The sequence below is a fragment of the Pleurodeles waltl genome, chromosome 4_2, assembly GCF_031143425.1.
Source record: "Pleurodeles waltl isolate 20211129_DDA chromosome 4_2, aPleWal1.hap1.20221129, whole genome shotgun sequence".
NCBI lineage: Eukaryota > Metazoa > Chordata > Amphibia > Caudata > Salamandridae > Pleurodeles > Pleurodeles waltl.
In genome coordinates, this window is record NC_090443.1 from 112606210 (window position 1) to 112620858 (window position 14649).

A 14649-nucleotide genomic window follows, 5' to 3' on the forward strand; every position below is an offset into this window, starting at 1 on the left:
CGTGTATGCATGTGTATGTAAGTGGATTGGGAGGGGGTGAGTGTGTGAGTGAACGGGGAGAGCGTGTGCGTGTGTGTCAGTGGACGGGGAGAGCAGGTGAGTGTGTGTATGCGGTGCAGGGGGGACGGGTGGAAATATATGTATGCGCTGGGGAGAGGGGGGTGTTAATGTATGTATGCGCTGGATGGGGAGGGGTGTGTGAATGGATGTATGCTCTAGAGGGGGGAGGGAATGCGGCATAAGTGTGGTGTTTGTGTATGTATGTTAGTGTGAATGGGGGTGTATGACGAGTGTGGGTGAGTGGAGGGGTGTTTGTGCATGGGAACATGTGGGTGCATGTGTGCTAGTATGTGGACGTGTGTGTGGGAGTATCCCGGCAACAGGAATGCACATTCCTGTCGCCAGGATACAAGACTGACAGCTTTTTCTTGCGGTGCGACCACCAGAAAAATGTTGCCGGTCTTCTGCGTTGTAATACCGCTAGTGGTATTACAGCATGTGCTGGGCCGGAGGTGCTCACCTCAAGCCCGGCGGACCACTGTAAAGCGGCGGGACAGGCGGAGTACTGGTGGTTTGGCTTAGGACAAACCGCCAAAGTCGTAATTTGGCAGACTTCACTGCCGTCCCGTCAGCGGTGAGACCGCCACCACGGGTCTGGCGGTCTTAAGACCGTCAGACTCGTTTTGAGGGCCTATGTCTTTGGTAAATAACTGCAACAGTGAACAAGTTTCAGACACCCAGATATTTGTATTTATCACCGAGTTCCATTCAGTGTGAGGTATCCTCAAGTCTTGTAAGTTGTGAAAGTACTTGTTTGTGTGAAATTCTTGACAGAGCAACTCTAGTTACTCGCAGCATTAATTTGAATTTGGCTCTTGGCGCCAAGAGTACATCACTTAACCTGAGCATGTTTTAATAAAAATTCATTTGGAGAAAAAACACTTAGTGAACAATATATTTTTTAATCTTTCTTCACAAACTGTGATTGTGCACTCACCTTGAAGTACAAATAGAGAAGAAAGGAAAGTTCAAATGAGTGAATAATATGAAAGAAGTTTAGAACTGAAAACAAATTTAGTAAAAGAAACAAAAAATGGAAAACAAAAATCCTAAAAGGTGCACTGTAAATAAAAGAGCATTACGGATAATCTCTCGAAATTAATTTTCAACTAAAAGAATTCACCATCCTTCGCTGGCCAGGCAGGCCTCCCCAAGATTATTATTCCACATATGCAGACCTATGAGCGGGTCCCCATTGTAAATCATAGAAGGGGTAAGGGAGATTACTCATTGGTTCCCTGACACTGGTCATTAGGTAAGTATTGAAAATGGCACATGTGAAATTCTTTTTTAATGACAATTTGACTTTGTGAATAATAACGTTTTCGAAAGTGTCCAAACCAAAGATCATTCTATGTATGTTACTATAAAAAAGCGTTCTACAATGAGTAGCTCCTGAGCTACTGTTAGCTCTTTAGCTATCTGCACTTAGCTTTCCTGTATGTGTGTAGCTCAGCCCACTAAATTAAACACTTTAGCTCGGTTGAATTATTATTATTTGTATGCCATAATTACAAATTGCGTATTTTGAGATGAAAATATAAAAACATATGAGGATTTTCAGGACTTAAATGCCGATGTTTTGATAAAAGTCGCTGAACGTTCAAAACATATTTAAAGCTGACATTTGAGTGATAAATCCTGCAATGTTGGAAATAGATGTTGCAGGATTTTTACTCATATTATTTTGGTGCCAGGAGCATTGCATCTATGGCTAATATATACAACTCATTTAGAGCCATTCCAAATTGATAAAGCTTTTTTCACGTTACTTCTGGTAATCTCCCTTGATGCTTTGAGGTGATCACAGCTGATAATCTTGCATGGGGTAAGAAAATCTTGTCTGATGTGATCACTATTAAAACACTAAGGGGCATATTTACAAGCCCCTTGCTCCTCTTTGTGCTACTTTAACACCATTTTTTAATGCTAATGTGCCGTTAGGTAGGCATTTCCTATGTGCCATATTTACAAATTGGTGCAGTGTTTGCACTGCGCCACTTTGTAAACCCTTGTGCCACATTATGCCTGTACCTGGCATAATGTATGCAAGGGGTGTGTTCCCGCTCGGGAGGCCCTACAAAATGGCAAAGTGAAATCCACAAGATTTCACTGCACCATTTTTTGCGTCATCCTTAATGCCTGTCTAAGGCATGCATTAAAATGACACACCCATATTACCCCATGGGCCACAATTTACTTTGCAGAATTAGCGCCATAAGTTTTTGGCGCTAATCCTGAGAAGTGCCACAATAACGTCAAAATGTTTGATGCTATTCTTCCAACGTGCGCTGCATTGTAAATACAGAGCACACATGGTGTTGCTAGAGTGGCGCAGGGCAACGCAAGAAAAGTGGCGCATCAGGAGTGATGTGCTACTCTCTTGTAAATATCCCCTATTAATATTAGTACCTTGAGATTAATTTCTTTGACCATAAGCAGCCCTTATTACACAAAATATTGGAGATCCTGAGTAGGCAGTATGGCATTTTATTTAGGAAATTTTCTGGAGTGCTAAACATAATTCTTGGTGGCCACTGCACTACACTTATCAGAAAGGAAGCCAATGTGGTGGACAGTGGTTTGACCAAGGTATCATCCACAATTGCCATGAACCATCTCTGGAGTTACTTCAAGTGGCACCCATGTAACAGAAGGATCTGACTGCTGGGTCTGGGTGAAAGTTACTTTGAGTCTGAGGCTGGTAGTGGGTTGGTCAATGAGACCCATCTGTTGTCAGTACAGCAGCCAAACAGCGCAGGTTTCAGGTCTTTCTGTAACAGTCACTAGCTTGGTTAAATCGTAAGGACAAGTTTCTTCCTACGGATTCCACTATTTCACCAGAGGTCCTAGCTCTCTCTCTCTCATTTTGGCATAACTTCAAAGTTGGAAGTTGCACAATACTTTGAATGCTAATCTTTATTACACAGGACAACCAGGGACATCTTAAAGATTTTGGGGACATTGGGCTAAATGTATTTTGGGGGCCCCATTCGGAACAGCTTTAAATTTAGGATCCAATTTCAGCTCTTTCTTGCCCTCTTTTTGGCCACATCACTGACAGTCCTCAGACACGCTCGTCCAAATTCTGTTTTTACATCTAATATTCAGGGATAGTGATATGTGTTTTCAATATAGCAACACAGCAGCAGCTCACTAGTATTACTGAAAATAATCTCTGTGACACCTTCCCATTTCTCATAAGTGAGGTCCTCTTTTGATCTAAAAGAAACTTTTTTATGGATGTTTCATAAAACATAAACACAACATTTCTCTGTAAAATGTGTGTCATGGACTTATACACACCACCCACACAAAATAAATGAAAGTAAAACTGTTTTAAAACAATGTTTTAGTGGTGAGTGGCCACATGTTCATGTTTGTATTAATTAAGGCACATGCAGGTAGCCTGATCTTAGAACCTCTGCACTTTTGGTATTGTTGTTTAGGTGGTCCTGTGTAAAGATGTTCTAATAGTTTTATAGTAATGGTACTAGTAACCTACTTATCTCTGAAGTGGTGTACGTTCCTTCGCAAATATTAGAGACACTTTTCAATAATTTTCTAAAGCGGCTGTTGCAGGCTACTGTCCTGCTGCCGCACATTTTAGCGTACCATATACTCCCTGCAGGAATCGTGCTACAAACTCATCCCTACATGTTCTATATTTAATCCACAAGCCCAGCCAATTGAAAGTGTGTCTGAATTATGACTGCACAAAACTCTCTACCTAAATATTTCTGAGAGACGCCAATGACTACCATATAGTATCTACAATTTGCATCAATTAGACGCGCTGCGCTGACTTCCGACCACTAATTAAAGCCATAAGCGGGTCTGCCACTGATGTCGGGAGGTAGGAGAGTGGGAGGAACAGGAGCTTTGCGTCCCAGCCGGCGGAGTATCTGGTCCGTGGGTGCACCGCTGTAAGGCCATGCTCCATGCAGTCAGTGACCAGTGATAGGTTGGGATTGCACCTCAGCAGGATGCCATCAGACGTCTTACAAACTGTGCAAAAAAAAGACAAGAAAGTCATAGATGCAAATCAGGATCAACTCCAGCAATTAGATGTAGTAAGGTCGCATCAATTTGGGGCCGCTGCACTGTGTTGATCTTTGTCTCCAAAGCACAGAACCAAGCATTACAGGAGAGAGAAGTTCCAAATGTCCCTTTATTTGCAAACTGTGTTTAAATCTTTAAAGTACATTCTGGGATGTGGTCACTGCTTGGCATTAAAAAGAACCCAAAAAGATTCCTCGAAGAAGAAACATCTACCCTTCCTGTCTCAAACTATCTGCACCTTCACCAGACGTGGTCTCCTTGCTCTCCAACCAACTTAACATATACACCTTGTCCCCAATTCACAACATCCCACCCCACTATGTACCTGAGAGATTACTCTGTGTTGGAACACTCACGTTGATCAAAGTACTGCTGCCCGTAGCTCTGCTTGACCTCGGAAGAGGCCTTCTCCCAGGCCCGGTTTACGCATTCGCGCACAGCGCGGGAGTCGGTGACTTGCGTCTTAAAGAAGCCTGGCTCAATCATGGTGACTTTCACTCCGAAAGGGCTGAGCTCTCGCCTAGGGGAAAAGAATGAAACAAGATCATTTACCTTTGTAGACTAAGGTTATTGGTACACTTGTTAAACCATGATAATTCGAAAGAAATCCTGATAACCTGGTGCGCACGCGCGTTTATGTGCAATTAAATGCCTTAGAGACTCCTGGCCCTGATACACTGAATTCTCCAACAATTACCTCAATTTCAAAAGAAAGGACAAGCTAGGCAAAACTTTTTCACACATGAACCAAACTAAACGGAAATATGGTAAGGACTGTCATGCCAAATTTACACATTTCCTATGGGAAGAGCACACTTTCAGATCAAACATTTTTAAATATGTCTTGACTTTAAGGTTTCATACATTTTGAAAGCGGCAGTGTCTCCCCAGATTTTACCTTTAATCTGTCTCCCGTTTGGCTAGAACAGGTCACTAGAAATTACATCACTGACATTATTTCTAATCACATAGTTTAAATAACGGTTACACCCTCTGAATGTATATGGACATGTTACAATGTTACCAGTTGGGTCACTAGCATAAGTAATGTCATTGGAAAACATGCAAAAACACAAGGGAGGCATATTTTCTATTAGATTATACGAAATGTGGATGTGGCACATATAGTCACTATATTAACAAAACTTGCACTATTACTAGGCAGCTTTACCTAAACTCAAATCTTTTGACTGTGGCTAAAAACGTTTTTGTCTTCTTTATATACATATTCTACCATTGGAGGGTCCCTGGTGACAAAATAACTACAAAGTCTGTTCTGCTGCGCTATAGCTTTCAACAGGAAACCATTATTCACATTTCCTGGTCTTGTCACCTCATAAAAAAGGCAAGGATAAAAAAAAATGACAGCCAGTCCATAGGGATGCAGGCTGGCTGTTGCTTAGTGAGACAGTAGCATTCTGCTATAAAGGTTAAGGTATTATAATAATTAGTAGGGTGGTTAGGATATAAATATTCCAGGCATATATGGACCAACTTTGAGTAAAATACTAATCTTATTTTAATTGTCAATGTTCTTTTTTGTAAATTTGCTCTCGCTCGCTTTCCTTTTCCCTCTCTTTCTCTATGTTTCTCTCCTCCTCTCTCTTGTTCCATAAAGCACTCATGATTAAGGGCCTCCAACACTAGATCTACAGCTGATTTCGCCATTCTTATGCGTGAGGCCAATGTATGAGTATCTGAATAGCACTTCACCCCTCCGAGAGAATGGTTGGTACAAAGTTCATATCCTGGTGGGCAGTGATACACCTGCCAAACTCACCTCGTAGCCCTCATATAGAAGCAAATCTTGTCATCCAGAAGAGGTGAACTTGGCCTCTATTGTCCATATTTTAGTTGATCTAAGTGCATAGTGTTGATTATTTCAAGTGCCAACAGAGAAACTGATAAAGCCACTAGGAGTAGTGTCCCTCCAGCTTGGGTTCCGGCCACACACACAGCAGTTGTAAAACACATCTTTATTCTTCTGCGTGTAATGGCCAACTGAACATTCTAAAGCAGCATTCACTTCACTACATTCTAAGTGCTTAAATCACTAAGCTACCTTAGTCCATCAGGAGCCATTAGGGTTCATTCATTCACAACTCACACCCACTACCTCTCCCTCTCTGTTAAATCAAATATTACAATTTCTTTTCTTTTAATATATACATATATACAATTATAGTTGGTATAGTTCGTCGGTGAGCCTTCTGGGTGCCCTGAGGATGTGGTTAGGAATGGTGAATGACCAACAGTAGTGTCCATGACATGAGTTGTTAAGATGGGAACCTTAACAGTCAGGGTTTGCTCACTAGGTTCCTCAACATCAGCCTCCTTTCCTGCAGACACATCCGACAAGCGCTGAACTACATGTTTGAAGTGCGAAGAGTCTCATATAATGGACGCCCTAGGGTGTTGGGCAGCCAGGATGTGTCCTTTCATTTAAGTGACCTGAAAAGGCTCACTGTCAAACGGAGCATCAGATTTATGCTTGTGTGACCGATGGACAATTACTCGATCTCCTGAAGTGAACACAATGTCTTTAGCATGCCATTGTCGAGCCGCATAGGCCTTCATTTGTTTCTTACAACTCAAGTCTTTTAGCTGTACTTCTTTCTCAGAGCATGAGTGCTGGGTGGTCCATGCGGGTAACTTGGTCGTCATAGCTCTCCCAAACATCAACATTTCTTTTTGTTCTCATATTTCTTAGAGTACCTCCATTATGATCTGACCCGGTCTGTGTTCCAGACTCTACTGGATAGGTTAGAAGCGGTCAGCATGCGGAAGACCAGCATCAAGGAGAGTGATTTCTGCGTGCCGCCCCTCGTTTGAAATAATCATTGGACAACAAACTGGAGAGCTAATGCTCAGAGAAAGCCAATTGACCCAAGGTTGCCAAAGTTCTTTAACATTTTTAGCGCCAGTTCTACAGGGATCTAATTAACATATTTTTTTTATGGGATTCACACATTTCCATCGAGTCGGTGGGGTAGGAGAGATCCAATATCTACAAATCTCTCGCCTGGCTAAAAGTATTAAATAAAATAGCAAATTCCTATGAGCGCTCGGGAGGTTTTGCAATTCTAAAGTGTCACAAAATAAAAATGAGACCGGGGAGGCCGCCAATGGTACCTGTAATACACTAGATAGGACCTCAAAAATCTCCCTCCAAAAATTCGAAATCCGAGGGCACAGCATCAACATATGAATATCATCCGCCCCCTCTAGCCCATACTTTGTACAAGCTATCTGAACGTTTGTATTCAATTTGTTTAGTTTTTATGGAGTATGATATGCCCTATGTAGAACAAACAAATGTTTTTTCCTAAGAGGACCTAGCTTGACCACCTTGTAAAGACGCTGCCAAGACCATGTCCATAGTGTATCAATCTCCTCCCTGCTCACCACGTCATCCCATAGGGAACCAGGGAAATTCTGTTCATCATCAAAACTATCCACAAATATTTCTATAATACTAGCGACTTACTTCTTACATGGCTGGTTCTTATATAATTGTTCCTCTAGCTCATTAGTCTCTTTGTCCGTTATTCGTAAAGATCTTGCCCATGTTTGTAGTTGATAATATTTTAATCTAGACAGCAAACCCTGCATCTCAGAAGTAAAGGTTTCCCAGGGTTTCAATGCTCCATCCTGTAATACTTGTCCCCATTCTATGATACCTGCCTCCTTCAAAGGATGAGATAGAGCATCTTTAAGGCAGTCCGGGGTTCCCGGAGAATCCCAGATAGGGGCATAGATACTATAATATGATAACCTCGTAACGCTCCTTTTCCTAGCCCACAAAAATGTGGCAGCTTGTAATGTTTTCAGCCTTACTTTTTTGTAGAACCTTGGGTGACCAAATTTATAAATACATTTTCATTATTAAAACTCTCGATGATGGAGTAGCATAAATACTTTTTAAGACCCCCAAAAACTTTGGTCCACAATTCAGATGTGCTAAAATGCAGTTTAAATAATTCCAATTTCTGGGTCCCAGAAATTTGTGGGGGTGGCCTGCCTGGTGGCCAAGAGAGACATTGCAGCGAACTGGAAGGCGAAGACCGCCCCGGTGATTACCAAGTGGCGTCGTGGGGTGGACTGATGTGCTCAGCAAGAGAAACTGGTCTATGAAGCACGGGGCGCCCAGCCAAGTATACAAAGGTGTGGGGAAGCTGGGAAGGGGCAAGGAATCTAGTCTTGTCGCAGAGGGGGGATGTGTAATTCAGCGAGTGGGGCGGTGGCTCCAATGTGGGTTTCAGCCTGTTCTGCCTTGGACCTACCCAATGTGCTACTGTGTTATTGTAATTGCACCAACTGTACCAGTGACCTGTTGGGTTTTGTTTGTACTGTTCTGTATAAAACTAATTTAAAAAATGTATTAAAAAAAATAATTGCAATTCACTTGATCAAACGCCTTGGTAGCGTTGAGGGTAATAACTGCTAAGGGAAGCTCGAATACCTTTGCCATATCAACTGCCCCTATTAATTCATGAAATAATTGATGAATATACCTATTTTTTAAGAACCCCTTCTGATCATCATGAATCAGAGGTGCAATACTCTTCCCTAATCTGCTAGCAAGAATATTAGTAAATATTTTATAATCATTATTCAGTAGAGAGATTGGCCTATATGATTCGCAGAGCGAGGGGTCCTTTCCAGGTTTTAAAATTATAGTTATTATTGCTTCATCCCAAGATATTGGTAAACGAGATTCTCCCCTCCAAATTAAATTAAAAAGATCTTTGAGGAATGGGGATAAGACACTACCTAACTTTACGTAGAATTCGGCGGGTAAGCCATTAGAGCCCACTGCTTCCCCTTAATAGATTATGAGAAAGCCTGTGCTATTTCCCCATCTAAAAATTCCTCCTTCAGAAGAGACTGTCCTTCATCATGAAGTTTTTCCATCTTTAGTTCCTCTACATTTAGCATCCTGTCTTCTGCCACATCTAATAAGACCTTTTTATATAGAACTTCAAAAAAACCTTGGAATGCTCTTTGAATCTCTAGGGGTTCCGTTAACATCACCCCTGTAGTAGGGTCTCTTATCTCTGAAAACTGCTTCCAAGCAAGATCAGATTTTGTTTTCCATGCCAATAATTTACCAGCGCTCTCCCCATATTAAAAATTTGCCAATTTGCTTGCCTCCCATCTTTCCCTTACTCGCGTTTCTATTACTGCTGAGAGAGCTGCCCACTTAGACGCCAATTCTAATATATTTGTATCTTCAATCTTTCCTTCAAATTGTGCCTCAACAAGTTTTCCTTCTAGACCCTCTAAATCTTTCTCAATATTCTGAACTTCCAACCTATATTCCCTATTTCTCGGGGCAGAGATATTAATCAGGATCCCTCTAATAAAAGCTTTCTAGGAATCCCACACCACATAAGGAGGGGCAGAATTCAGATTGTCTTAAAAAAAACCACTTAGTTTCACTAGACAAACGTTCTACCACTTTAATATTGTTTAAGAGAGAACGATCTAGCGTCCATGTCCTTACCGGCCGTGGTCCTACTTCCTTCAAAGTCAGCACAACTGCGGCATGGTCAGATAAATGAACTGGGATGTGTTGGACATCCACCACGGACGCCCTGAAAGTCTTAGTCAATAAGAAATAATCTATCCTGGAGTGCTGTCTATACTTTTTATTATGGAAGGTAAAACTGTGAGAGCGACTGTGTGAATCTCTCCAAATATCCATCAGAGCATAATGCTCCATTATTACTTTAATATATGCCGAGGAATTTTGAGATCCACATGCTTTACTTCCAGTAGATTTATCCAGTGCCTGATTTAATACCACATTAAAATCTCCCGCTATTATAATTGGGTGCTGAGTCTCCGATAGTGCGTTACATATTTCTTGTAGCGAGGTTGTGTCATCTGTATTTGGACCATAATAGGATCATAAAGTATGAATGGCCTGATTGACCCTAACGTCTGCATAACCCATCTACCTTTTGTATCCATCTTGGAGCACAAAATCAAAGCATTAAAAGCACTTTTCACCAAAATTATTACTCCCTTCGAATGCGAATTATTGTTTGAACAAGCCATTTGCTTAACCCAGGTCATAGGTTTAAAAATCTCCTGTGCTTCAGCAGATGTCAGGTGAGATTACAATTTGAGCCGGGGAATCTTTGATATAATGTAAAATATGATTTCTTCTTTGAATTACTCTCAACCCATTCACATTCCACGAGAGGATATGAAAACTACCTCCAGCCATCTCTGTTATATGATTTTTTTAAGTTTACAGACTTCTTTTGAGCATTATTACAGGTCGGGCCATCTTGCAATGAGGCACACATTTTTCAAACCCCCCCAGGCCCCTCCCCCCCACCATTACCCCACCTTCCCAAGTCCCTCCCCAACACCCTTCCCTTTTCCTCTCTGGGGAACCCCCCCATCTTCCGGGCTATTAAGCCATTTTGGCGCTGCTTAGACCCTTCCTCCTATTATCAAATAAACAAGTGTAACAAAAAGGAAATAGAGAGTGAAAAAAACTGAGCTTAAAGTCCAGTTTAGTTTTGGCTATCCTTGAATTTCTCCAGGAGAGACTCTGCTTCTAGAACATCCCGTAGATTATACATTTGATTATCTCTCATCACTCTTAAGGTCGCTGGGAATTTTAATTTGACCGTGGCCCCTAATTTCTTAAAATCCTCCTTCCTCCTACCGAGCTCCCATTGTTGGTTAGGGGCAGTCCGAGATACATCGGATCTTATCTCTAAGGAATAGCCTCTTGCTTCTAATGCTCAAATTTTTAAGGCTCTAGAGAGGATTTTATCCTTGATTACATAAGTAAGAAAGTTCACCAATATCCTCCTAGGTTTAGCCCTGCTTGGTGATTTTCTAAAGGGATCCCTATGAACCCGCTGTATGTCTTGAGTTAACAGATCCTCAGGCCCCTCCCACAGCCCACTTTCTTTCAGAAAACCTACTACCAATATTTTAATATTATCTCCTTCAGCCCCTTCCGGAACATTGATTATTTTAATATTGTTCCTCCTAGCGTTGTTTTCCAACACTTCCAACGTCTCTGATTTCTGGCTTCCCATAGTTTTTAATGCACTGATTTCACTAGTGTGCTTCTCCACCATTTTGTTAAGTTGAACAACTTGCTTCTCCAAGATCTGGGTTTGTTGGGTTAATAGATCCATCTTATTTGCCAGAGCCTTGCATACCTCCTGAATCCCCTTCTGCTTTGGCTGTGATACTAGGAAGCCCTGCCTGACTTGGTTTGATAAAGAGTGCAGCATGGATTCCAAAAAGGATGGGTGGACGGGCATTAAGTTCGTCTTGACCGGCAACTCCTGTTGAGATTCCGATATATCCTCTGTTATCTTCTCTGGAGTAAAGTTCCTTTGTTGTAGTGGAATATCTTCTCCTAGAGTGAGAGAATCCTGCCTCTGCACCGGTTTACCTAAGCCTGGTGCCCCTCCCTCCTTTAAACCTAGAGGGAGTGCAAATAAAGGCGGAAAGCTCAGCCTGGGCATATCTATTTGCTTTCCCTCCTCTTGCTCGTTCCGCGTAGTCTCATTTAGTACTATACCTAACGGAGCAGGGGAGAGGGGCGTTTTTGAGGTGGCCATAATAGTAGCAGAGTTCTTAGCCTTAAAATACGACCTTAATGAAGGAGTTATTCTCCGTTGTAGTGGGGGGGAGGGCTGCCTCTTTCGTCCTCCAGTTTTCCTCTTCTGCAGCACATGGGTCACCTCTTTCCTCAGATTGTGTACAGTATTTTTGTCAGTGTCCTCTGCTGAATTCACTATTTCACTATCTTCCTGGGAAACCCTTACATAAAAAGGACCTCCCCCCTCCAAAATATTCAGCTCCCCTAGATTTGTACTGCCCCCCCCAGTACCTGAGATTTGCCGTCTGTGTTGCCTTGAGACTCCCTGGGCAGCCGGTCAGAATGCCCCAATGCCTGGGGAGAAGGAAACAACTCCTTCCCTCTCCTAGGAGACAGCAGCTCTCTTGACATGCCTCTCAAGCCACCTCAGCGCCTTGTGCTGCCTCTGCCCACTACAACCCCGGTCGCGCCTCTCAGCGCGACCCTGAAGGTGAGGGCATGGACTCTCCTGACCTCAAGATCGGCGCGCTCCCAGTTGCAGACGATCTCTCTCGCAGCCATTCCTGAAGATGGCATCCCGATTCGAGTCAGAATGCACCCACGAAGCCTGCTGCTGCGAGGTGGCATACCGCCCATTCAGGTAAGAGCTCCCCTCGAAATACAGAGAATACGGGGGGAGCCTCTAATCATCGTTCCTCTCCTCTATTGCCAGTCGGGTCATAAGCAGCGCTGAGGCTGTTTTAGCAGAGTTGGCGCTGCTGATCTTCAGCCGCCATGTTCCCCCTCCATTTCATATGTCTTGTGTCAGTTTCTAAAAGCGCTCTACCAAACATCAACATTTGCCTGTAGTTGAGTGAGGAGTCGAATGATAAGGTCACAGGTTAGAATTCAAAACAGAGGTTGAACTTTTCTACAGCAGCACACTGAACAGCTTTCTTTAATGTGCTCCTGAATCATTCAACAAGGCCATTGGCCTGGGGCCACAGAGGTATGCTCTTCTGATGCTTCATATTTAACTGACTGAGAAAATCATGGAACTTTCAACTGTTGAAAAGGTGGACATTGTCAAACTTTAGGATTGCTGGAACACCCCATGTCGCAAAGAGAGAGTCTAATCTCTCGATAATCATTTCTTGTGTGATAGACAAGAGAGCTTCAACCAAGGGAAAATAAGAGTATTCATCAACTGCTACCATCAGGTGATGTTCATTCTCAAGAGGACCGAAAAAGTCAACAGCATTTCTCTCCCGCACATGCTCTGGCAGATCTGACATGTTTAAGGTGTGTTGAGTGGTGTTTGACAACAGACAGTTGCACAGATGACAGACTTTTAATTCCTTTTCAACTATTTCATCAAGATGAGGGAACCAAATTCAGTCTCAAATAGCTCATTTGGTGGCAACAATTCCCTGATGTCCTTCACGTGCCACTTAAATTATCTGACGTTTCAAACTCTCAGGAATTACAATTCTAAAACCTCTCAGTATTATGCCTTGAGTTACAGACAATTAATCTTTGACCATCTTGAATTTCTGATGCTCACTGTCATGGGCAAGAGGACGACTGCTGGTTCCACAATTGATGTATTATAATGTCTTTCAGCTTCAACATGTCATTGTCTTGACTCGTAGCAGTAATATTTTGCTCCAACAAAATGGCAGCTGGTGTACTTGATTTTACAGTCAAGTTTGTGTAAGCGTCAATAATTTTAGTTGGGGCATCAAAACACGGCATAGGCACTCTGGAAAAATAGCAGGATTTTTATCTTTTCCTGGATGATGCACAATTGTGCAATTACACTGTTGTAGTCATAGACCCCCAATGTTCAATGTGTGGAGACATCTTGGCCCTTGGATTACCAAAGGTGGTTAACAAAGCTTGATGATCTGTCACTAGTGTAAAAGGCTTTCCGTAAAAGAACATGTACAAATGTTCACAAGCTCACACAGCTGCTAGACTTTTTTTCTCGGGTTGAGAATCGGCACACCCCGTTTGTGTCAAATTTCGACTTGTATATGCCACAATATGTCTTTGAGCATTTAGGTGTCCGCTGTTCTACGCAAGTACTGCATCTAACCAGAAAGGGCTAGCATCAACAACAACTTTGGTATGAAGCTTTGGATTGAAATATGCCATTTTAGTTGCATTCTCAATTGCTTTCTTGATTTTCCTGTCTCACACTCATGTGACCAATTAAATGAAACATTCTTTTTATCAACTCTCTCAATGGAGCACTCACAGTGGCACAGTCTTGCATATACAGGGAGTGCAGAATTATTAGGCAAATGAGTATTTTGACCACATCATCCTCTTCATGCATGTTGTCTTACTTCAAGCTGTACAGGGAGTGCAGAATTATTAGGCAAGTTGTATTTTTGAGGATTAATTTTATTATTGAACAACAACCATGTTCTCAATGAACCCAAAAAACTCATTAATATCAAAGCTGAATATTTTTGGAAGTAGTTTTTAGTTTGTTTTTAGTTTTAGCTATGTTAGGGGGATATCTGTGTGTGCAGGTGACTATTACTGTGCATAATTATTAGGCAACTTAACAAAAAAAAAATATATACCCATTTCAATTATTTATTATTACCAGTGAAACCAATATAACATCTCAACATTCACAAATATACATTTCTGACATTAAAAAACAAAACAAAAACAAATCAGTGACCAATATAGCCACCTTTCTTTGCAAGGACACTCAAAAGCCTGCCATCCATGGATTCTGTCAGTGTTTTGATCTGTTCACCATCAACATTGCGTGCAGCAGCAACCACAGCCTCCCAGACACTGTTCAGAGAGGTGTACTGTTTTCCCTCCTTGTAAATCTCACATTTGATGATGGACCACAGGTTCTCAATGGGGTTCAGATCAGGTGAACAAGGAGGCCATGTCATTAGATTTCCTTCTTTTATACCCTTTCTTGCCAGCCACGCTGT

General features: G+C 42.1%; 1 protein-coding gene across 1 annotated transcript in view; it reads right to left on the reverse strand.

Moving 5' to 3' along the window:
- Positions 1-942: 942 nt before the first annotated feature.
- The window catches only part of LOC138292333 (retinol dehydrogenase 16-like), a 161085-nt gene continuing 147378 nt past the window's right edge, over positions 943-14649 (reverse strand). The window contains exons 4-5 of the mRNA XM_069230884.1: positions 4479-4642; positions 943-4068 (exon numbers count right to left, since the gene is read on the reverse strand). Of these exons, the coding sequence (XP_069086985.1) occupies positions 3848-4068; positions 4479-4642 (385 nt within the window). The 3' untranslated portion in view covers positions 943-3847. The remainder of the gene's footprint in view (positions 4069-4478; positions 4643-14649) is intronic.